This window comes from Ictalurus punctatus, chromosome 22 (genome assembly GCF_001660625.3).
Source record: "Ictalurus punctatus breed USDA103 chromosome 22, Coco_2.0, whole genome shotgun sequence".
Taxonomy (NCBI): domain Eukaryota; kingdom Metazoa; phylum Chordata; class Actinopteri; order Siluriformes; family Ictaluridae; genus Ictalurus; species Ictalurus punctatus.
This window is the reverse complement of record NC_030437.2, coordinates 15,780,587-15,804,368: the sequence shown is the minus strand read 5'-3', so window position 1 is coordinate 15,804,368 and position 23,782 is coordinate 15,780,587. Positions and strand designations below refer to the sequence as shown.

The 23,782-nt window shown below is 38.6% G+C and overlaps 1 protein-coding gene across 4 annotated transcripts in view; it reads left to right on the top strand.

The window, feature by feature from the left end:
* grin1b (glutamate receptor, ionotropic, N-methyl D-aspartate 1b) overlaps window positions 1-13,891 on the top strand; it is a 34,332-nt gene extending 20,441 nt beyond the window's left edge. For 2 of the 4 annotated variants that reach the window (XM_047149957.2, XM_047149956.2), the window contains 6 exons: window positions 625-782; window positions 1,748-1,909; window positions 2,020-2,129; window positions 2,244-2,389; window positions 7,663-7,773; window positions 11,112-13,891. In XM_047149957.2, coding sequence (XP_047005913.1) covers window positions 625-782; window positions 1,748-1,909; window positions 2,020-2,129; window positions 2,244-2,389; window positions 7,663-7,773; window positions 11,112-11,177 — 753 coding nt within the window. In that variant the 3' untranslated portion in view covers window positions 11,178-13,891. The remainder of the gene's footprint in view (window positions 1-624; window positions 783-1,747; window positions 1,910-2,019; window positions 2,130-2,243; window positions 2,390-7,662; window positions 7,774-11,111) is intronic. The other 2 variants (XM_053674618.1, XM_047149958.2) reach the window with 1 other exon arrangement.
* The last annotated feature ends 9,891 nt before the right edge of the window (window positions 13,892-23,782 follow it).

Below are 23,782 nucleotides of genomic sequence, written 5' to 3'. Positions count from 1 at the left end.
TTACATTTCTTTTCTTGAGTTCGCACGTGCAATTTCAGGGCATAACTTGCTGAAATGTGATCAGATGAAATGTGCTGTGATATTTCTGTAAGGGAAATTGAAATCAGTTGCACTGTGTTACAGCATTTGATATCATATAGACATTTATTTTTAGATTTATTCTTGCAGTTTGGTTCAAACGGACATCATTTATGCTTGTTTTTCTATGATATTGACACATTATTAGGACATTAGTGTGACTAGCATCATTTTACACCCAATTGAATTCAAATGAGCAGTTAATAGAATCACAGACACTGGTTATTTGTCACAATCTGATCCTGCATGAAATTACATTTTATTAGGCATACTGAGGATACCCTACAGTAGGACAAACCAGTCTTGGTATTGAATGTTAGTAGAGCATATTGCTTGCTTTCAGTGGTGTTGAACAAGCTGGATTCTGGGACTTCACTGCATGCGTTTTAGGACACACTTGTACCGTCTTAAATTATTCACTTGAAGAACCACACATTCAACCACTGAATTAAAAAAAGCTCACATTTGGTTATTGGTCTCCATAATCATTAGGTTTGGGATGTAACACTGATTGAGGACACTTTCTGATGTGCTGTTTTCTTGCAGCTGCGAAATCCATCAGACAAGTTCATCTACGCCACGGTGAAGCAAAGCTCTGTGGACATTTACTTCCGGCGTCAAGTTGAGCTGAGCACCATGTACCGCCACATGGAAAAGCACAACTACGAGAGCGCCGCTGAGGCCATCCAGGCTGTGCGAGACGGGTCAGTGAGACAGATATACTCATATTCATCCCAGCCATTTGTGGTGTTGTGTTTGCCTTGACATACAGTATAACGATAATGAGAGGTGATCATAAAGTATATGATGAGTGGTGCAACAGAAAAGCATTCAACCTATTGTCAAGAGATACAAGTTCTAATCGCGACTGTAAACATCTGAGGCCGGGAGTCCAAGAGAGCAAAATTGGCTGTGTGATCTGTGTAGGACGAATGGCATTACTCTTTCAGAACGATGCTAGCCAATCATGGCAGTCTGTGAGCTCATGTATATGGAAGAGTGCAATTAGCACTTCCTCGGAGTGTGTGTGACTGCGCTGTGATGCAGCATGAGCAGCTGTTTGAAAAGATGCAGTGCCAGACCTGCGCATGTTTTGTAGGAAGCATGTGTCAGCCCACACCCTCCTCCACTGGTAGCTGTGGTGTGATAGGGCACCTGTCATTGCTGTGGTATAAGAGTGAGTAAGTATGTACGTCTGTTGTTGTATAAAACAGTCTGGGAGATGATGTTATAGAGAAAGAATCAACTTGGGGTGGTAACAGTAACTCCTTTTCATGTTTCGCTGTACCATACCTCCCCAAAGTTGATTCTCTTCCTGTCATATTCCTATCATTCCTATCCGAAAATGTTTTATTCCTGCCTCATATGTCAAGTCAAGTTAACGCAAGTGGGTTTTTATTATCATTCCTCTACAGTATATCGCTTGTATACATTGGAACGAAATGGCGTTTCTCCAGGACCATGGAGCAATGCATAAAATATGACATTCTGAGCATAAAATGCAAAATTATTTCATTTTTATCGTCATTTTTCATTTTTACATACAATACTTGACCATTTTCGTAGTGATAATGAAGTAACATGGAAAAACCTAACTAAAAATATCAATTTTAAGATTCGATTTAAGATTCGAACCAGCACTAACACACAGTTCCTTTCCTTCCTTTAGCAAACTCCATGCTTTTATCTGGGATTCAGCTGTGTTGGAGTTTGAAGCCTCGCAGAAGTGCGACCTGGTCACCACGGGAGAGTTGTTCTTCCGTTCGGGCTTTGGCATCGGCATGCGTAAAGACAGCCCTTGGAAGCAGAATGTTTCCCTGGCCATTCTCAGGTAATGCAATCATAATGCATCAGATCATCCACGTTGTCTTTGCTTTCCATTTCCATCTTCATCTTGGTTTAAGCGGTCTAATTTCGGACCTATACTCTCTGAATCGACAGCTCTCATGAGAATGGGTTCATGGAGGACCTGGATAAAACTTGGGTGAGATACCAGGAGTGTGACTCCAGGAGCAATGCCCCAGCCACACTCACCTTTGAGAATATGGCAGGTATGGGCCACTTCTTGTAGAAACAAGAAGTCTATTTAGATATGAATATTGCAATGAAGGTTCTGGCCTAAGCTCGCATATCAATAGTGAGGTATTGCAACATTTGTTTTGCAGGCGTGTTTATGTTGGTGGCTGGCGGCATCGTCGCCGGGATCTTCCTCATCTTCATCGAGATTGCGTACAAGCGACACAAAGACGCTCGCAGGAAGCAGATGCAGTTGGCCTTTGCAGCGGTTAATGTCTGGAGGAAGAACCTGCAGGTATGGCACTCCCTTTCAGTCCTTCTTCCTACAGGATAAGAGTCTGCATGAGTCTCTAGACGGCTGCCTACTGCTGATACCTGCTATGTTTCTGTTTATGACACTGAATGCAAATAAATTGTTGATTTCTTTCAGCTTTGAGATAGAAAGCTCAATTTAAAGGTCATTTTGAGGCAAATATGATATAGGTCTTATCTAAACAGTGCAGCTTTGGTAAGGGGCATGTTGTACGCATAGAATAATGTAAGCCACAGGATAATTAGCTTACATTTAACACCAACACTCTATGTATTAATGCATGTAAACTTAATTTGCATGGTGAGTACTGAATATTTATTTATGTGCACTGCATTTACAATAATAGTTAAGAGTATAGTTGAGGTAGTTAAAATCAGGGGTTAAATAGGGTGTGAGCGCATGGGAGTGAAGCTCCAGCACCATTGGTTTATTCAAATATGAAGTAAATTCCAGTCTTAAAATGTGACGGAACATGGTGATGAAATCTGTTTAACTATCCGATCTGATAAATCACATTGTGGCTTTTTTTTGGCTCTACATATTAGGGTTGGCCCAAACTAATCAAATACTCGAGTATTTATTTGTCATTTTGGTATTTTTTTCTCTAGTTGGTATTCAGAAGCTTCATCTTTAACTTCCTATCCCCTATATAAGTGCACCATGTAAGCAATGAAATGGTTTCCCCATCCTACAGTATGTAGTGCACTATATGTTTAAATTGTGAGCAGTTTGGAATTCATCCAAGCACATATACATAACCAGGAAGACTTAAGACTTGTCATGTGACTTAAATAATGTGTTACTTTATAATGCCAACTATTAATCAAACACTGGACACAAGTCTCTAGATATGTATCATTGAATCAAAGTGAATAGCTGAACACTTTCAACCATTATTATTATTATTATTATTATTATTATTATTATTATTATTATTATTTTACTTAATTTTACTTCTGTAATTGTTTCACAGCTGCTGAAACAGTTATGATTCTTACAGGTACAATTCTTTTTTTTAGGGGTGTCAATATTTTTGAGTTTATATTATAACTTATTTTTGAGAGAAAAAACTTGAAAAAAGTAGTTCTAATGAGAGTGAATTTTGTGAGAACAAAGACAGCTTGTTCAACTGTTTAAGTGGAAACTTGGAATTATTGTGTTTTATGCAGTCATTTTGACTTTTAAAGGGTGCCAATAATTCTGGTGGGCACTGTATGTTTTCATTTAAACCAAGGCTTAGATACTGAGCGGTCGAATGCAGTATCTTGGCTTGTTATTTATTTGCTCATGTCTTGTTGACTTTGTTTTTGCGAAAATAATATTTTTTTATTATTATTTCTTGGTGATTTTAAGCTGCAATAATTTTTTTAAAATTTTATTTCATTTTTTTTTTTTTTACACATTTGCTAAATTATGAAGCATAAACGTTATTATACTAGTATGTAAGGGTCTTTTTGAGATTCAGATACTTGGAAACACCACCTAGCATCCGAAGCCTGTAAAATGTTGTTCAGGTCAGCCTTACTAGCATTATTATTTGTATTATTACTAGTATTACAACTCACTGCTTAATTAACCTTTTTTCTTCAACCGTTTTCTGTGTTTCCTGCTTGAACATTAGCCAAAGTAATTCAGATGATTTCTGTCATTGAAGTAGCTTGGCATGAGAGCTAGCTAGCCTATTTGAACTAGCAAGATGAATAGTAACCACTAGACATGCTAGCAAAATCAAAAATGTCTTCATACATATGGCTTGCATCATGAGAGCAGATGTGTATTCAATTTTCGAGGTAATTTTTGTTCAGTTATAATGATTACTGTTTGGATAGTGCTAAATGTGCTCAAAAGGCACACTTGCAACCTAGCTAGTTATGTAGCTAGTGATAGTAGCTTTATAGCTAATAATCTGTCAAGTCAAGATGTGAGTAGGATATGACCACAGGATATGACTACTCAATATTTTCAGTTAATAGTTTTTTTAAGGGCTTTACTGTATCATATATCTCAATCATTTTGAACGAACAAACAATGAACACTGACAAATTATAATTAGCTATATTAAGAATCAGAAATATTACAAACTTGTTTTGAGCACATTTTGGTGTCACTGGTCACAAGATTAATTAAGCTACTGTATACTGTTGCCACTATATAGGAAGAAGGGATCTCATGTGTCCTCACACATTTATTGGAGGAAAGGCTCTCACCTAACACCTCGCTAAATCCATATTTAACCCCTGATTATACTGAACGAGTACTGTATCAGCACAGATTAGGACAAATAAGGTGCAAATTTGGAGAGTAATGTGAATGGTTCACTGCAAATGCATGCTAAGGATTTATTCCTTCTCCGTCTTCCACTGTGGGCATCATGAGGAAGCTGCTCCTTCATGCACGCCTACTAAACCACCACTAAGAAAAGCAGTGCACACACACACACACACCACGACACACACTATGGTGGAGTGGAGCAGATGCACGCTGGGCAGTGCTCAATCTGAAAGGCCATGCTAGCTGAATGTCTCAGTGGGGCTCCAGCAGGAATCAGAGACCCGTCCTGCGTGTGTTCAGATCACTGTTCCTTCACTGCTGGCCTCTGGCTCTGTACATGCTGAGTCACCGGCCTACTCAACAGCAAAAAGCTGGTGCGAAACAGCATGGCCTGCCCTACTCCCACGAAAAAGCCCAGCTGTGGTGCTGTAGAGGTACAACATAATGCTCAGTTTTAGTATAGTGCTCACTGCATTAGCTAGCTGGACTCTAAATGCATTAAAAGCAAAAAATATTAAAGTACCCCTTGAACATGTTAAAAAAATATAACGCAGAATTGATAAATACATTTCATTTCATTTTTATTTAAGGCCCCAATAAATTACAAATCTTTTCTTGGAACATCTCTGCCCCTTTGTGCTCATGAACAGACATGAATATGCAAATTAGGTATCATGAATATGCATGTATGCAAACTGACTCTTTATTAGCATTTGCATGTTTTCAGAGAGTTTAAAAAACTGCATCCAAACCTGCAAAAATCTAATGCTGCCGTAGCAACCATGGTTTTGTTCATCGCAAAATATTTGGCAATTTATCACTTAGCTAGCTAAGTGTCTGGGTATCATGTCATCCTTTAACTATTTACATATTGTAGCCTTTTTTTTTTTTTTAGATTGCAAAGCGATCTTACATGTAATGCTCTCAAATCAGTTTTTTTTTTTTTTTTTTTTTTTTTTACAGAGGTACTAAGAAAGTCTGTTTGTAAATGTAAAATGTAAAAATATGACTGTTCTCACCATGTGTCCATCATCAGAATCAGCCAAACAAAAGTAGTTCATCCATTAAAAAGTTCAGGGGTACTTTAAAACTGCTTTATTGATATAGCACTTATTTTCTACTCATTATGCATCAGGCAAAGATTTATTTATTTTATTATTTTTTTAAAAATCTGCACAGCAACAAAGCCCACAGTTTTCTCTCAAGGTCATTTAGACATAAATATTTAAAAAAGTTTGTACTTGATTGTCTTCCTCACAACATGTTTTGGCCTGAAGGCTCTTTACGCCTACTAAAGACACAATTGTTAATATGCCTACGCATTCTACCCACATATAGACAAAGGGCCAGCACTGATGAGGGTGTATAATTAGACTGCTGTTGGTCCACGAGGAAATCAGGATTTCATTGTTTCTTTTTCCTCGTGGTTTATGAGCTGAAGGAAAAAGACAACAAACCAGCAAATAAACGAAGAAGACAATATGTGGATTCATATACTCACAACTCTATATGAACCAAACCAGTACATGAGATGAAACACATGGTGATTTTTTGGGGGCTCTGAAAAGACAAGAAAATCTGCCCTCAAAACCCAAAAGTGTAAAACTCATCCCATGGTGCGATACGAAACAACTCGCCTCACTCACTCACACCGTGACTTTCTGAATGCATGACTGCTCTGATCTACCCCTGGCATTTGCACTTCAAACGGCACATACCAGGTGCAGATCGAGAACCCATGCGCTCTGAGTCAGCTCTCCGGTGCTGAGACACCGGCTCATCAGAGGGGTTTGAAACGCAGCAGATGAAAACACAGGCGCATGAAAGAACTGAAAACAGTCGTGCTTTCTCTGAGATCTTCCACTGACCTACTGGAAAAAAAGACTTGAATTGTCATCTTGGTTACAGTGTGATGAATTGTGATGGGAAAATCCTGCTTTTTCTGCCAGAGAGAAAGAAAAATAATGATGGAAAAACAAGTATGACTCTTTCCGAGTCAGAAACGTGTTCTTACTGTTATTATTATTATTATAAATATTTTATAATAAAACACACTTTATTCTAGAGGAGATATAGAGATTATATAAATAGAGATACTTGGCAACACAAGGTCAATCATGTAATCCTATGTTTATTATCTGCATATCTGCGTAGGATTTTTCAGTCTGAGGAAGTGTCTACTAGATGGAATCAAGGTCCAGTAGACCCCAAAACAGGTCTGAAATCAAAGACAAGTAAAGGACAGTACCAGACAAGGTCAACTGTCATGTCATTCATTTTGCATTTCCTTTTCGGTTCCATGTATTGCATGTCCTCTGGTTGAAGTCACTCCCCCTCCTTCCTGGTATTATCCTACCCCCTCTTATGAGCCCTCACGGCCCCCTCCTTAGCCCTCCCAGTCATTATACACGACCCTGGGTATAATGCAATGGGATGCTCTTGAGTTTCGATTTAGATTCTGTTTTTCTCAATTGGTTGTCCATTCCCCTCACCTCCTCCTCCATGAAACGAACCACTCCTACCTTTACAAAACAAAAAAAAAGCCGCTTATTTATGTCTTTATTGCTTCTCATTTTGCTCATTTGCTTCGCTAATGCTTTTTTGCTTTCCATTGCTAAGAAACAACTGGGGAGGGCTCTATTTTTGAATCATGCCATCCTCAGTAGTGGTCTTTCCCCCTCGAGAGCCTGAGGATTGTATGGTACGAGTAGACTTTTAAGTATTAATATAGTGCGTATAAGTGTCCTTTTTGCTCTGTAGAAGCCTAAGGCTGCATGAAAGCACTATGTCAGGATGGAGATGCTGAGTAAACAGCAGACGCCATGTTTCTTACGTGATGGCGGATAAGAAAAAAAACAAAACAACAACACTCAGCTGTAGTAGTATTAGTATTCGTATTAGGTTAGTAGTATTAGTAGGATAATAGTGATAGTAGTAAATTGGACGCAAATAATTGTTCTACATATACTGTATATTTATTTTAGGATAGGAAAAGTGGTAGAGCAGAGCCCGACCCCAAAAAGAAAGCCTCTTTTAGGTCCATCAGTACCAACCTGGCCTCCAACATCAAGAGACGTAGGTCCTCCAAAGACACGGTAAGGAGATGAAGAAATGACACCCTGCCCTGTACTTCTTAACCATTTCTGATTCTATCTATCTATCTATCTATCTATCTATCTATCTATCTATCTATCTATCTATCTACCTATCTTTCCTCTTTCCTGTTCCTCTGACTTCCTCTCTCGCTCCCTCTCTTTCTGTCACTTCCTCCATCCCTCTTCGCAAAAAAACCCCAAACGTTTTCATCTCAGACTCTCTATCCACCCCTCACACATGGAGTTACGGTCATGGCCACATGTCTGTCAGTCAGCCATCAGTGCTCCATCCAGACATTTCTTTGGGAAAGCCCAATCGGGGAACCTAGTGAGCATAGCCATAGGGAGTATACGAGTTTAGGGGTTGTGGGTTATGACCATCGTAGGTTAGTCCCTCCTACAGGAGGCTAAGCTAGACTCTTCTTTAAAGCCTGTGCTGGACTTTCTCCCGTGCCTAAACCTGGATGGGACTTTAAGTTGATGCTCTTACATTTTTTTTGTTTTGTTTTGTTTTAATTTTCATCCTTTCTTTATATGTGTGCCTTGTCTTCCCTGTCACTGCTGGGTCTCGTTAACAAACACGTATTTCTATGTTTTTTTCCCCACCTCCCTTGTATTCTCCCATTTTATGTGGTCGATGTCACACACATTCCACGGTTAATTAAAGAAAATTAGCTGAAGGAAACCAAACAAATAGCGCGTAACTCTAAAATCACCTCGGTTATTCCCAAAGCAGGGTTTGTTTTTAACCTTCAGGTGTTTTCTTTGCAGTGACTCAAGCTCGCCCTTCAATTCTTTCCACAGATGAGTCCCTGCTGATAGACGTCCCTTTATACTGTATTTGCGCCAATCTTTGAATCTTCCTACAGGTTCAGAATGGGACAGATCTCACAATAACAATCATCATTCTTTCTGATTCTCTCTTGCTTTACTCCTTTGTCTTTTAGGTGACACTGTCTTCAGTTTATAGGTTTGATGTTCTGGTTCTGACTGTCAACATCCCGGGGCATTGTTATTATTTTTTTCTCTTTTTTTCCCTTTTATTCCAAATGTTTCACATTTCCATGTGAAATGGATGCCAGCTTTATTTTTGCCATTAACACATCCAACATAGGAGCGGTGTTCCTCTCCATATACCTTTTTCCCGTCGACTTTGAACCCTCTCAAATCATTTCAATTTGAGAGTGCCAGTCAAATAAGTTGAACTACTTCCCCCATCTGGTTACAAGGAATAGAAAATGAGGAGAAGGCAGAAATGTGCTATTCTTATATTTGTCATGTTTCTAGAAATATAGGATTGTAGAATCATGCAGGTCGCACGTAGAATGCAGGAAAGAGTTCGTCAGACAATACACACACACACACATACACACACACAAAAAAAAAAAACTGTCTCTTTAGACTGATGTTTACCCATCTCAGTCCTAATCATCCTTTTTCTTTTATATCAGTGTGTTTCTTTATAAATGGATTTGAATGGACTTGTAAATGTTGGTGTCTCTACGCCACATGCCACACTGCCTCTCTCCTCTTTATCAGCATGACTCCTGTGGTTGGTTGTTGTTGTAGAAGTAGACTCGTGATGTTCACCTGTCTGTAGACAGGTGGCACTGTAGGCTGTGATTGGGAATGCTCACACTACAAACATGGTCATCAGTGAGGCCACCCCACCACCCCATGCTGCCCTGCCCGCATTTACATCCTCTGTAAAAGACACCGAGGGTAAAATAACTACAAAAACATTCATGTTTAAGAGTCAAAGATGAATCAGGCTTTCACGCTTGTACTCTTAGATAACAGTGGCACTAGCTTGCTAAAGGGTTCTCAGTTTGTCACTTATGGGGAACCCTTAAAGGTGCAATGTAAACCCTATAACAAAAGGATCCAAATAGAACTCTAGCTAGAACTCATACCTACACAAAGAACCCTTGAGGAAACCTTTTCAGAAAAGTGCACTCTTACTTACTCAGTTATAAACCGAAACTGATGAAAAGACATCAATTTAAAATTCTACGCTCGTCGAAGGTAAATCTAGAATGTTCGTTAGTTGGGTTCTAACTAGAGCCAACCATCCTTCATCCAAAAAGCCTTTCAGATGCCTTTTTTAAAAGAATGTACAATGTCATGTTTGTACAGAATCCAGTTATGCCTTATAGTTCATGTTGCGTTCACGCCATATCGGAATTACTCTAATTACTACACAAACAAACAGCAGCAATAATGAAATAATGTAATAAATATACGAATTATCACACAGAAGTATTACCAGATAACTACTTAACTACATTTCACTGCCGAAGCCGCTGCCATTTCGAGTGTTTCTGTATGGTGTTGCATGGACCGCTGTCGGGTGGCACCATTCGGAGCTCTCCGAGTAATTACGAGCTGTACAAGGATGTGAGCACTTTTTACAAGTCATAATCTCGTAATTAAAGTATTTACAGCATGGTCTGAATGCAGCGTCAGTTCAGTCTAGCACCTGAAAGGGTTCTTAAGTTTGTCTCACGAGGGGAACCATTATAGGTTCTATGTACAACCCTGCATCAGAAGGGTTCCCAAATAGAAATATAATGAATATAAAAAGTCTGTACACCCCTGTTAAAATGATAGGTTCTTACCATGTAAAAAAATCTAACTAAGATAAATCAGTTCATACAGAATTTTGCAGAGTTTTTTTTTTTTTTTTTTTTTTTGAGATTGTAGCGGACACAAATGCTTGATTTTGCTGCGGAGTTTTTTGTGCTTTTTTTTTTTTTCCAGAAAACTACTTGAATTGGTGAAATTGCAATTGCATGAAACTGTCTTTCACAGTGAAATTTGTTGGTAAATGAGACGTTTTAGCTACACTCGAATTCGACGCACGTTGCGATGACGTCACATGACGCGTCTCGAGCTAATTTTGGAAAAATTTGCGTAACGTTTTTTTTTTATTATTGCAAGCTCCTCTGAATATTGTGGCATTTGCTTTTTTTTGCGTTCAATTCTGCTATCACGAAATCACGGAATCCTGGATAAATCATGTCAGATCTTTTGACATTTGACGTGATATACCAAGTAACAACGTACAAATGAAAACCAAACAGAAGTGTTTTAGATTAAAGTGTACTAATAAATCTCCAAAACAAGAATGTCTCCAAAATGTCTTGACAGCATGTTTGACATTCAATAATTCAACATTTAGTCTGGGGCAAACACAGCCTGTGGTGGAAATGGGATTCGTCTCACTAATGAAAAATGACTACTAAATGGCCAAATGTATGTGCGTTATTTACGCATTAACATTAATAGGAAGAATTATTATTATTCCTGTCGTTTTCTTTTCTCTCCTTCGCCTGTAGCCATATCCCACGGACATCACCGGCCAGCTCAACCTGTCCGACCCCTCCGTCAGCACGGTGGTGTGAACGCAGACGAGAGAGCGAAAAAAAAGAGAGCTAGACATAATGAGAGTGCGACAGGGAGATGGTTGGCGGGGGTTGACTGAAATTGTGCCAGACCTGCTGATCCCTTTCTATCAACAACATCGCCGTCTGAGCCAACAACATGCTCATCTGAAAAAAAAAAACACCACACACACACACACACACACACACACACACACACACACACACACACACACACACACAATCCTGCACCCTCCTCCATCTTCCTCCCCAGGCCTCTTCGAACATGCCCAGGACACGACTGTGACACGTAAAAGAAACTGCCAAAAAGAACGAAAAAAAGCCCTAGGAGCTGAAATGTACTGCCGCAATACGCCCTTACATGCCCCACACACGCAAACACCCAGCTTCATTTTCCCACACTTTCTACACTCATAAAGCATGCTCATAGCTGCAGGCGTTATTATAAATTTATTAGGAAGTTACTTCTATTTATCTTAGGCTTGGCTAGCATACTTCCGTTCGATTCATTCAGTGGTCACTCTACCTCCACTTCTCCACATATTAAAATATATGTAGCTGATTTAAACACTTTAAACTTTGACTAAATTTCATGTTTCATTTGCAAGGACATTTTTGTATATTGTATATTGCTGATGTAAAATATACCTCTGATTGCTATTTGTATTGTTATTAGACTAGGCAATAGATAAATGGTACATGTAGAGTAGATTAAAGGATAAATCCACCCTGGACGATTTGTACACTAACCTTAATAATTAACCTGAGCTTCAACAATGAACTTTTTCATTAACATGTCCGTGTATGTCTACTTTAACTTTCCTGTTACCCACAATGCAGTTTGACTACCTACTAATAGTGTTGTAGTAGGATTTAGCCCCTTGTTTCAAATCTACCTAAAGAGAACGATGCAGCGGCGCTTTAGTCCTTTAGTCTGTCCAACTCTCTCGCATCCACATCTGTGCCCTCAGCTCAGCTTCGAAGGATTTTAACTTTCACGCTAATACAAACGTCAATGCTCGACATCTCGTAGATCGCCGACTAGCCGAGCCGAGACTGGGACGGCAATGTTTGCGCCAACGTGTCTACTACTTCTGTGCTCGATTTCTCATTAAATGTAGAAAATGCTGAGCGAGAAATGAAGCTCTTGCACTTTTTATAAGCTAACAGCTAAACCTGAGCGTTATCGTTTATGATTGTTTTTTCTCATCTATTAAACGCCGCTGTAACCTCACTAGCAATGTCCTGCTAATAATGACATCAGAACAACACACGACAGCTAACATCCCACACAACTAACGAAAAAAAACCCAGCACCGACCAACAAACTAGCACTAGAGTCGCTCATTTATAGTCACGTCCCAAAGATTTTGATATAAACGTTGAATATGTTTCAGGGTGGAGCTTTCCTTTGTGCACTACTGTAAATAATGCTGTAGGTATTATCCAGGTCCTTGTATCTTGCAGTTTTTGAATCATTTCATTTCTCTCTCCATTGCTTTCTCCCAAAAAAAACAACAACAAAAAAAAAAAACCTTTCTCTGACATGATCTGGATCTGTTAAGCCAACAAAACTGTGGATCAATTTACTTCTCTTTGTTGTTTTTTTTTCTATGTCATTTTTTTCCACATGCTCCGATCTTTCTTTACAATAAGTCATGTGTTCGAGTCTTTTCAGAAGGTGCAAAATGTAGCAGATTATCATTTTTTTTAAAGCTTTGAGACTCGCGAAAGATGAACACGCGAAAGGGACCCAAAATACAGTAAGTGGCGTAAATCCAATAACACAGCTATTATTACAGGACGTTTTGAGTGGATGGTTTTAATATTGAATTCTGCTTGAAATGCTCTGTAATGATTTCTGTAGCGTCGTGTGACGTCCTCCTACCCAAAGGGTACCTTTCGTACTACAAACAGGATTGTGTGTTAATGTAAATCAGTGCTGTATTATGGTTGTTTATTAATATAGATGGCGGTGGAAGTAATCTTACATTTCTACGTTCCTTGAATCGGCTTCAGCTTTCGTTTTTTTTGGGGGGGCTAAATGATCAACTACAGGAAGATCTTTTGCATTTTGTGACTCGTACTAGTACACACGGTGAATGGTAGTAATGCTCGGACACCGTATAGCACTTTTGTCTTAAAACAATCTTTCCGAGGGCTTTGATGTGAAAATATATTTTGTAAGCTGGGAATATTACATGAAGTGTGTAATTAATTCATTTATTTGATTTAATCATTTTTTTTTTTTTGCTGAGGTTCTACAGCATATGGTAGAGACTGTATCAAGTGGACGTTTGTACGCTGTCAGTACGCTGCCAAGCTTGTACTGTGAAATTCCTGCAATGCTTCAAGCGTTTGCATATAGTCAGTCGAAATGAAGTGCGAGCAATGGATAAATATGCTTTCCTGATTTATCACATAAGGAGAAATGATATTTATTGTGATTGTAGCGGAAATCCTTCAGGATGCCCTACAGATTTGAGGAGTAATGTGCTAATATGTTAACAACAAACAGCTATGTAACCTGTCCAATCTGACACAAACATTGTGATTTTTGATCTCTAGACGATTTTAATATAGATACATCCAGGTCTCGTTGTTTTTTTTAATCACCAAATGTGCTTTTGAAGGCCAGTCCTACTCTGTGAGATGATAAAATACCAATATATGTTCAAAACTTATACTCTCATGTGCCAATAAAAGTATGTAAGATGCTAAACTGGTTTGAATTATTCTTGTAAGCCAGCAGGTTCACTCTTCACTGCAGTTTGCCTTAGGGATCTAGTTTCTAGTTTCCACTTCCCTTCAATGCTAAATTTAATTCATACCCAGGTTCTTGTGGAATTTCTGACAGTTTTATGCCACAGGTGAGTTTTTTATGTACAGATATACAGTAGAGGGATAGTATGGGGGGGTTAAGCCATACTGATATGATGAAAAAGTGGGTGGCTTTATTTAAACTTTAGCTCCTATACTGATTTATATATACAAATCTGGTTCACATGTACTGTATATACAGTATAGGCTTACTTCAAGTCAAGTACTTTATATTTCCAGTTGGAGTATTATTATTTTTTTTACTCTATTTTCTTTAATGAAGCTCAATCAGAAGAGAGTGAAAAAAAGAGAGCTGCTTTCTTATAATAAAATAAGAAAACAATATTTATATACAAGAAGGCAAGAACAATTAGGATAAGTGGAATAAATAAAAATGCTAAATAAAATAAGATGAATTATACAATTAAAAATAGATTTTAAATGAATGCACATACAATTTTATGAATAATTTTAAACTTTTTTTTTTTTTCATTTAACTCACCTTTATACTGTAAGGCATTACAAGTTTGGTTAAACTTAGAAACGAAAGTTGCTTTAAAGACCTGAGTAAACTCAACTTGAAGATAATCTTTGTTTCAACTCACAGTAAAAAGTCAAGACAATGGATTACTTTAAGTTTCGTTTTTGAAAAATTATAAACTTGAGTTCAATATCCAAGACTTGTCATGACATCTTACAGAGAAGAAATAAGTTTACATAACTTAAAGGGGCTATCATTTATTACAGTGTACAGTATTTATATAAATAATTAAGAGACAAGACTACAAAAAAAAGACTCAATACTATGGACCTTAAAGAGACTCAAAGGACTGAGAGTGAGAAAAATATACATTTAAATTGCATTAAAAATGTATATTATGGTGGATGAGTTAATTTTTTATTTAAAAAAAGAAAAGAAAAAAGAAAGCTGTTCCATAATTACATTTAAACCTCATTTGAATGCACAGAATAGCTCAAATCATCTGCATAGAAGCTCTTGAAATAGAACTGGTGCAGAGGAGGTTATAGTTTGGTGTCATGCCATGTAGAAATTTGAAAATAATTAATAAAAAAAATGCTACTTTAAAATTTATAATTGAATTAGTATCCTTTTAAAAGTTTAGGTTTTGTATAGCTATGTATATTATTTGATATGGGCTCCAAAAAAAAAAAATGCATCTATCCATCCATTTTCTGTAGTGCATATCCTACACAGGGTTAAGGGAGCCTGGAGCCTATCTTGGGACTCGGGGCACCAGATGGGGGACACCCTGGATGGGATGCCAACCTATCGCAGATCACAATCACACACACACAATCATTCATACACTACAGATAATTTAGAGATGCTAATCAGACTACAACATGTCTTTGGACTGGGGGAGGAAACCGGAGTACCCGGAGAAGACCCCCGAAGTACGAGGAGAACATGCAAGCTCCGCGCACACAGGGCGACGGCGGGAATCGAACCCCCAAACCTGAAGGTGCGAGGCAAACGTACTAACTACTAGCTTAGTGATCCCCAGGATTAAGTGGTTCGATTCCTCCCTCTGCCCTGTCTCTAAATTGTCTGTAGTGTGAATGTGTATGAATATGCCCTGCAATGGGTTGGCACCCTATCTGGGGTATCCCTTGCCTTGTGCCCCGAGTCCCCTGAGAGAGACTCCAGGCTCCCTGTGACCCTGTATAGGATAAGCACTACAGATAATGGATAGATTGATGGATGGGTTAATAGATGTAATAAGTTCTCTGTGTGAACAGGGACAGAAATCAGCACACAGATGCTTGATTTTCACTTTAACAGACAACAGTTGCAACCATATTTCCAAATATCTATTTGCAACATGGCTTGTGTTGACATTTAAATCTCAAATCACAATTTTTCATCAGAGAATGCAGGGAGCAATCATTTACATCGCTCAACACGGTGTCTATTTTAAGAACATTGTGCTGTCAAATGAGTATAGAACAATAAGCCATAACACTGTATTGCTGTCATCCTGGAAAGGTTGATCTGAGCAGATGACTCAAAGCTACAGTGCCCTCCACTAATATCGGCACCCTTGGTAAATATAAGCAAAGAAGGCTGTGATGAATTGTCTTTATTGTTTAATGTTTTGATATTTTGTACAAAAAAAATAGAAAAATTACACTACTCTCATGGATATCAAACAACTGCAAACACAACACAGGTTTCTCAGAAAAAAAATCTCTTTGTTAAATATAGTTGTGCAACAATTAGTGGCACCCCTATGAATTCATATGAGAAAAATATATTTGAAGTATATTCCCATTAATATTTTATATTTTTAGCACACCTGGGTGACTAGGAACAGGAAATTGTTCAATCATGACTTCCTGTTTCACAGGGGTATAAATGTGAGGTAACACATAGGCCAAATTCACTTAGTCATTCATAACAATGGGTTAGACCAAGGAATATAGCTGTGATGTGCAGCAAAAGGTTGTTGAGCTTCACAAAATGGGAAGTGGCTATAAGGAAATAGCACAAGCATTGAAAACGCCCATTTCCACCATCAGGGCAATAATTAAGAAATTCCAGTCAACTGGAAATGTTATGAATCAACCTGGAGTTGGACGTGTGTCTATATCGTCTCAACGCACTGTGAAGAGGACGGTTCGAGTGGATAAAAAATCTCCAAGAATCACAGCTGGAGAATTGCAGAAGTTAGTTGTGTCTTGGGGTCAGAAAATCTCCAAAACTACAATCCGAAGTCACCTACATCACCACAAGTTGTTTGGAAGGTTTTCAAGGAAAAAGCCTCTACTCTCATCCAAAAACAAACTCGAGCATTTTCAGTTTGCCAGACACTACTGGAACTTCAAATGGGATCGGGTTCTATGGTCAGATGAAACCAAAATAGAGCTTTTTGGTAATAAACACCAGAGGTGGTTTTGGTGCACACAGAGAAGTAGCCATATGGAAATGTACCTCATGCCCACGGTTAAATATGGAGGTGGATCTTTAATGTTTTGGGGATGTTTTTCTGCCAGAGGACCTGGACATTTGTTAGGATACATGCACCATGGACTCTATCAAATATCAACAGATATTAAATGAAAACCTGACTGCCTCTGCCAGAAAGCTTCAAATGGGCCGTGGTTGGATCTTCCAGCAGGACAGTGATCCAAAACATACATCAAAATCAACACAAAAATGGTTTACTGACAACAAAATCAAGGTCCTGTCATGTCCCAATCCCAGTCCCCTGACTTGAACCCAAAGAAAACCTGTGAGGTGAACTGAAGCGGAGAGTCCACCAGCATGGACCTCGAAATTTGAAGGATCTGAGATATTCTGTATGGAGGAACGGTCTCAGATCCCTCGCCATGTATTCTCCAACCTCATCAGGCATTATAGGAGAAGACTCAGATTTGAACATCATTATAAAATGCACACAGGATCAAACGTTTACAGGTATGATTGGTAAAATAAAAAAAGACCATTCTTAAGGGTCAGTGTGTGTGTCATGGCTGAGCAGCCAACAGCAATCAAAGGGGTGGAGTCAAAGTCTGTGTGTGTGTTTGTTTGTTTTGACCTGTTGAAGAGTCCAAATGTACCAGAACAAATCAGCACAGAGTGTGGACACATCCTCATCCACCTCCCTACACTGCAGAAACAGAAACAGGATCAAGCCCAATCTGTGTGTGGAGACAAACATTGAGGTAGGACTTCATTATTTCTGCTTCTGGCTTTAATATGTTCAGGGCAGATGGATGAAGCAGTAAAATAAAGCAGCATTGTGAAGTGACAGCACAAGCTGTACAGGCTGCTTGTGTCATGGCAATATGGCTGAGTGGTGTTTGCTGTCAAAGTGACACTCGAGAGGACCGAGTTGTTCCTCAGGCAACTGATGTGCTGCCATGCAAAGGTGAAACGCAGTGACTACCAGTGATTTCAGGCATAAAAATACTTCATATGTAGATACTGCATCTGAATAAGTACATTACCTCTTATCTACTCACAGCACATTTGCACAGATCCTTAATGGCACTGCATTGTGAAAATTTCATTTCCATGTATATTTTTAGACCACTGGGAGATGCAGCAACACTTAGAAACTGTGACATCAGTGAAACCTTGTGCAGTTTTTTTTTTTTTCTTCATTTTTCATTTTAGCGGGGACAAAAACTTTTTGCAGCCAGGGACCTCTTTAACTGTAAAATAATTTCTACCTATCCCTACAACACAAATTTGACCTCTTTCTTTCTGTCTATTTTAACCCTGTGGGGTGAACTGAAGAGGAGAGTCCACCAGTGTGGACCTTGACATTGGAAGGATCTGGAGAGATTCTGTATGGAGGAATGGTCTCAGATCCCTCATTATGTATTCTCCAGCCTCATCAGGCATTATAGGAGAAGACTCAGAGCTGTTATCTTGGCAAAAGGAGGTAGCACAAAGTATTGACTAAAAGAGTGCCAATAATTGTTGCACGCCTATATTTAACAAAGATTTTTTTTTTTGTAAACCTGTGTTTTGTTTGCAATTGTTTGATATCCATGAGAGCAGAGTACTTTTGTGAATTTTCAAACAAAAGATCAAAAGGTTAAACAATAAAGACAATTTGTTACAGCCTTCTTTGCTCATATTTACCAAGGGTGCCAATATTAGTGGAGGCCACCGTACATATTGTTTCAGCTCGATCTATATTAGTTTGTCTTTTGAGCCAATATTTGAACATCATTATTAAATGCACACAGGATCAAACGTTTACAGGTATGATTGGTAAAATAAAAAAAGACCATTCTTAAGGGTCAGTGTGTGTGTCAAGGCTGAGCAGCCAACAGCAATCAAAGGGGTGGAGTCAAAGTCTCTGTGTGTGTGTGTGTGTGTGTGTGTGTGTGTGTGTGTGTGTGTGTGTGTGTGTGTGTGTGTGTGTGTGTGTGTGTGTTTGTTTGTTTGTTTGTTTTGACCTGTTGAAGAGTCCAAATGTACCAGAACAAATCAGCACAGAGTGTGGACACATCCTCATCCACCTCCCTACACTGCAGAAACAGAAACAGGATCAAGCCCAATCTGTGTGTGGAGACAAACATTGAGGTAGGACTTCATTATTTCTGCTTCTGGCTTTAATATGTTCAGGGCAGATGGATGAAGCAGTAAAATAAAGCAGCATTGTGAAGTGACAGCACAAGCTGTACAGGCTGCTTGTGTCATGGCAATATGGCTGAGTGGTGTTTGCTGTCAAAGTGACACTCGAGAGGACCGAGTTGTTCCTCAGGCAACTGATGTGCTGCCATGCAAAGGTGAAACGCAGTGACTACCAGTGATTTCAGGCATAAAAATACTTCATATGTAGATACTGCATCTGAATAAGTACATTACCTCTTATGTACTCACAGCACATTTGCACAGATCCTTAATGGCACTGCATTGTGAAAATTTCATTTCCGTGTGTTACCCATCCTTACAACAGCACTGTGTTGTAGGGATGATACAGACCTGTTTCTTTTTGTCTTTTTTTAACTACTCAAAAAGAAGGCTTGTTATTTGACCCTCTAGTACATACTGTGCCCTCCTCTATTATTGGCACCCTTGGTAAACATAAGCAAAGAAGGCTGTGAGAACCCTCTGCTCTCATGTATATCGAACAAATGTAATCACAACACAGGTTCATCAAAGAAAATCACTTTGTTAAATATAGGTTATTATTAGCACCCCTATGAATTCATATGAGAAAAATATATTTAAAGTATATTCCCAGTGATATTTTAAAAAATAATAATAAAATAGTACACCTGGGTGAAAAGGAACAGGAAATTGTTTAACCATGACTTGATAAATATGAGGTAACATATAGGCCAAATTCCCTTAGTCATTCATAACAATGGGTAAGACCAAGGAATATAACTGTGATGTGCGGCAAAAGGTTGTTAAGCTTCACAAAATGGGAAGTGTTTATAAGGAAATAGCACAAACATTGGAAATGCCCATTTCCACCATCAGGGCAATAATTAAGAAGTTCTGTTATGAATCAACCTGGAACTGAACGTGTGTCTATATCGTCTCAACGCACTGTGAAGAGGACGGTTCGAGTGGCCAAAAAAACGCCAAGGATCACAGCTGGAGAATTGCAGAAGTTAGTTGTGTCTTGGGGTCAGAAAGTCTCCAAAACTACAATCCGAAGTCACCTACATCACCACAAGTTGTTTGGAAGGTTTTCAAGGAAAAAGTCTCTACTCTCATCCAAAAACAAACTCGAGCATCTTCAGTTTGCCAGACACTGCTGGAACTTCAAATGGGATCAGGGTCTATGGTCAGATGAAACCAAAATAGAGCTTTTTGGTAATAAACACCAGAGGTGGTTTTGGAGCACACAGAGTGGTAGCCATATGGAAATGTACCTCATGCCCACGGTTAAATATGGTGGTGGCTCTTTAATGTTTTGTGGATGTTTTTTCTGCCAGATGTATATAATATAGCACAAATATATCACTTGCCATTTCCATAAAAGTTGGGATATTCTCTAAAATGCAATAAAAACAAAAATCTGTGATTTGTTCATTCTCTTGGACCCTTATTTAACTGACAAAAGTACAAAGAAAAGATTTACAATGTTTTCACTGATCAACTTAATTGTATTTTTGTTAATATAAACAAATTTAGAATTTAATGCCTGCAACATACGCAAAAAAAAGAGTCACTCTTCCTTTTAAGTATACCTTTTAATCATTTGGGAACTGAGGATACTAATTGTTGCAGTTTTGCAAGTTGAATTTTTGCCGATTCTTGCTGGATGCAAGACTTCAGCTGCTCAGAAGTCCTTGGTCGCCGTTGTCTGATTCTCCTCTTCATGATGCACCATACATTTTCAATAGGAGACAGATCTAGACTGCTGGCTTTTGTACCTTTCTCTGGTAAAAGTCTGGTTGGTCTTTCATCTTTGGCATGGAGAACTCAACGTCCATTTTTCCTGAAAAACAAGCTGAAACGTGGACTCATCTGACCACAGGACACGTTTCCACTGCCTTTCAGTCCATCTGAGATGAGCTCAGGCCCAGAGGACTCAGCAGCGTTCCTGCATAGTGTTGATATGTGGCTTCCGCCTTGCGTAATAGAGTTTCAGGTTGCATTTCTGGATGCTGCAGCAGACTGTGTTAAGTAACAACGATTTTCCGTAGTACTCCCAAGACCATGTGGTTATATTTATCACAGTAGCATGATGATTTCTCAGGGCTCGAAGGTTACGCACATTCAATAGTGGTTTCCGGCTTTGCCCTTTACGCAATGGGATTTCTCCGGATTCCCTGAATCTTTTCACAATATTATGCCCTGTAGATGGTGAAATTCTTTGCAATCTTGCTTTGAGAAATGTTCTTTTTGAACACACACACATCACTATTAAAGCATCTCTGTGGGTGCATGAATCTATATTGAAAGGAAGTCAGTGCATAGAATCAATGTTCAGGTAAGCTATTCATTTACATACTTCCTGAAATATGTGTCTAGTATTAACAAAGTAAGCTTTAACAGAACACGAATATACTGTAGAGCCACTTAAGACCTTTTCCCCTGTTTACATGACCCGTGGTCAGTCCCTGATTACCAGCATTAAGCCAAACTGGATCATGACTTATATTCTCAGGGATTCTCCACTACATCACCGCATAGAGCTTAAAATAGTTTCTTACGATGTTCTTGTCCATTCTGCATTGTAGATCAATTTAATAGGCTTCTTGAACTGGGTTATTTTTTTCTACCCAAACGTTGGGTTAAGCCTTTTGGGTCATTTAATTGGGTTATTTTCTCAGTCTTGGGTAATTTTGGATAGTTTTATGTAACCCAACCGCTGGGTTAGTGGTGGGTCATTTTCACTGACAGTTGAATCAATGCACCCCTCTTCCACCCTGATGCCTCAGCCCAGCTTCTAGAGTCAAATCATCTCAGCGCGAACTGTTTGAATTGGCCTCCGGTGGAGGTAGCGGTTTTCACATGAACAGACTGTTAGATTTATTTGGAGAAATTTGGTTCATATCAATATTTTTTTTCCCATAAAACCATTACTGTACACCAGAAAAAGCACAACTGTGCGATAACAGTCCAGTTTACATGACATTAAATGCACCGCTATCTTCGTTAGCTTTGGCTTACTTGTTTGTAATGCCCACTGGATCGTAAGTTAGTTACTCAGTTTTTTTTTTGGATGCTTTAAATGTCTCTTTTGATCCAAGTCTGACGTTTTCGTCTTAAACATATGACTTATTTGAGTAATTTACTTCAAAGTGTAAATATAAACACCCCTTTAGCAGCTCTAGCAATACATTTCTGAACACCTTCTTGTGTATAAATAAAGGAGATACCATGTTGACATGTTTGTTTATAATTTGACCTTTTCAAAGTGTAATAACCCTGAGAATATTAACCCATTTATAAATAAAATTAACCCAGCATTTTTGTACAAATGAAACCAAACTGGCTTAGTTTCGCCCAAAATGTGTTCTGTCCTATATTTACCCAGCCATTGGGCTAAAAATAACCAATTTGGGTTGTTTTTAACCCAGTGTTTTTTAGTGTGTGGAGACAGAGGGTACACCTGTAAGAAGTACATGATGACTCCATATCCAGTGTCACTGCCTACTGTATGTAAATATGTATAATATGTAAATATGTAGGTATGTAAATGCTCCCAAATGGTATTCCGGGAGACAAAGGAATGCACAAATGGTGAGGGGCTTCATCTGTCTGTACCTGGTTAGGAAGAGTGTTCATAGTAATCTTATCAGTACTTTTGACACAAGGACCGAACCTTGATGATTTCACCAAAGTGCAGACTTACTCCTAGACCAAATTTAAGAAACACTGGTGCACAGTGTACAGACTGTGAATACAATGTGTTTTTCATTCTGCTTTATTAGCCCCAATTTCTGGATCACACCTCTAAGGAGTACCCGATGACTCCATATCCAGAGTCACTGTCTACCGTATGCCTTAGGGTTGATTTAAGAGAGTCGTTAAAAAAAAAGAAAAGGGTCAGGATAGAAATGGCCTTTGGGATTCACACTTCAGTTGTTTAAGACTGTCAGGACTGTCCAGACCCAGTCAAGGCATGTGACATAACAGGGCTGCACAGTATAGCCATGATTAAGAAGGAGAGACTCCTTGTTTTGGTGCATCCTGTCACCACGTGGAACAATCAGAGGCCAGAGCTGTGAGACAGGATATTGCAGAATAATTCATGTTAATTAATAAATTTATCTTACTGTTCAAACACCAAAAAATAAACTGAGGAAACAATATTCATCTCACCAATAATTGCTTAGTTTAGTTATTTGTCTTTTCTGTAAAGGAGAAAAGAAAAGGCAAGATTAACTCTGATATGCATTGAATCACATTTCAACATGGCGATACTCCAGCTTTTCAATTTACAGTTTAATTTGCTTAATCGTCAGGAGTTTATACTAATTCTATAGTTTTTTTTTTTTTATAGCATCCTAATATTAAAATATATAAAGATTCAAATGGCAAGATCTCCTATTTAGTCAAAGAAAGGCAGAGTATATTTCATGCTTAACAGACAACAGAAACATTGGGTTAACTATTGATTGGCTAGGCGGAAGGGCATATTAGCATTTAACAGGAAGCATATCAAAGTAAGAGAGGAACAACTCCATATATGGTATTCAGGAAGGTATGCAAATGGTGCACAAATGGTGAGGGGCTTCATCTGTCTGTACCTGGTTGGGAAGCGTTAACAGAGGAACAGAGACAGAAGAGTATTCACAGTAATCTTATCGGTGCTTTTGACACAAATTGAATTCCATAG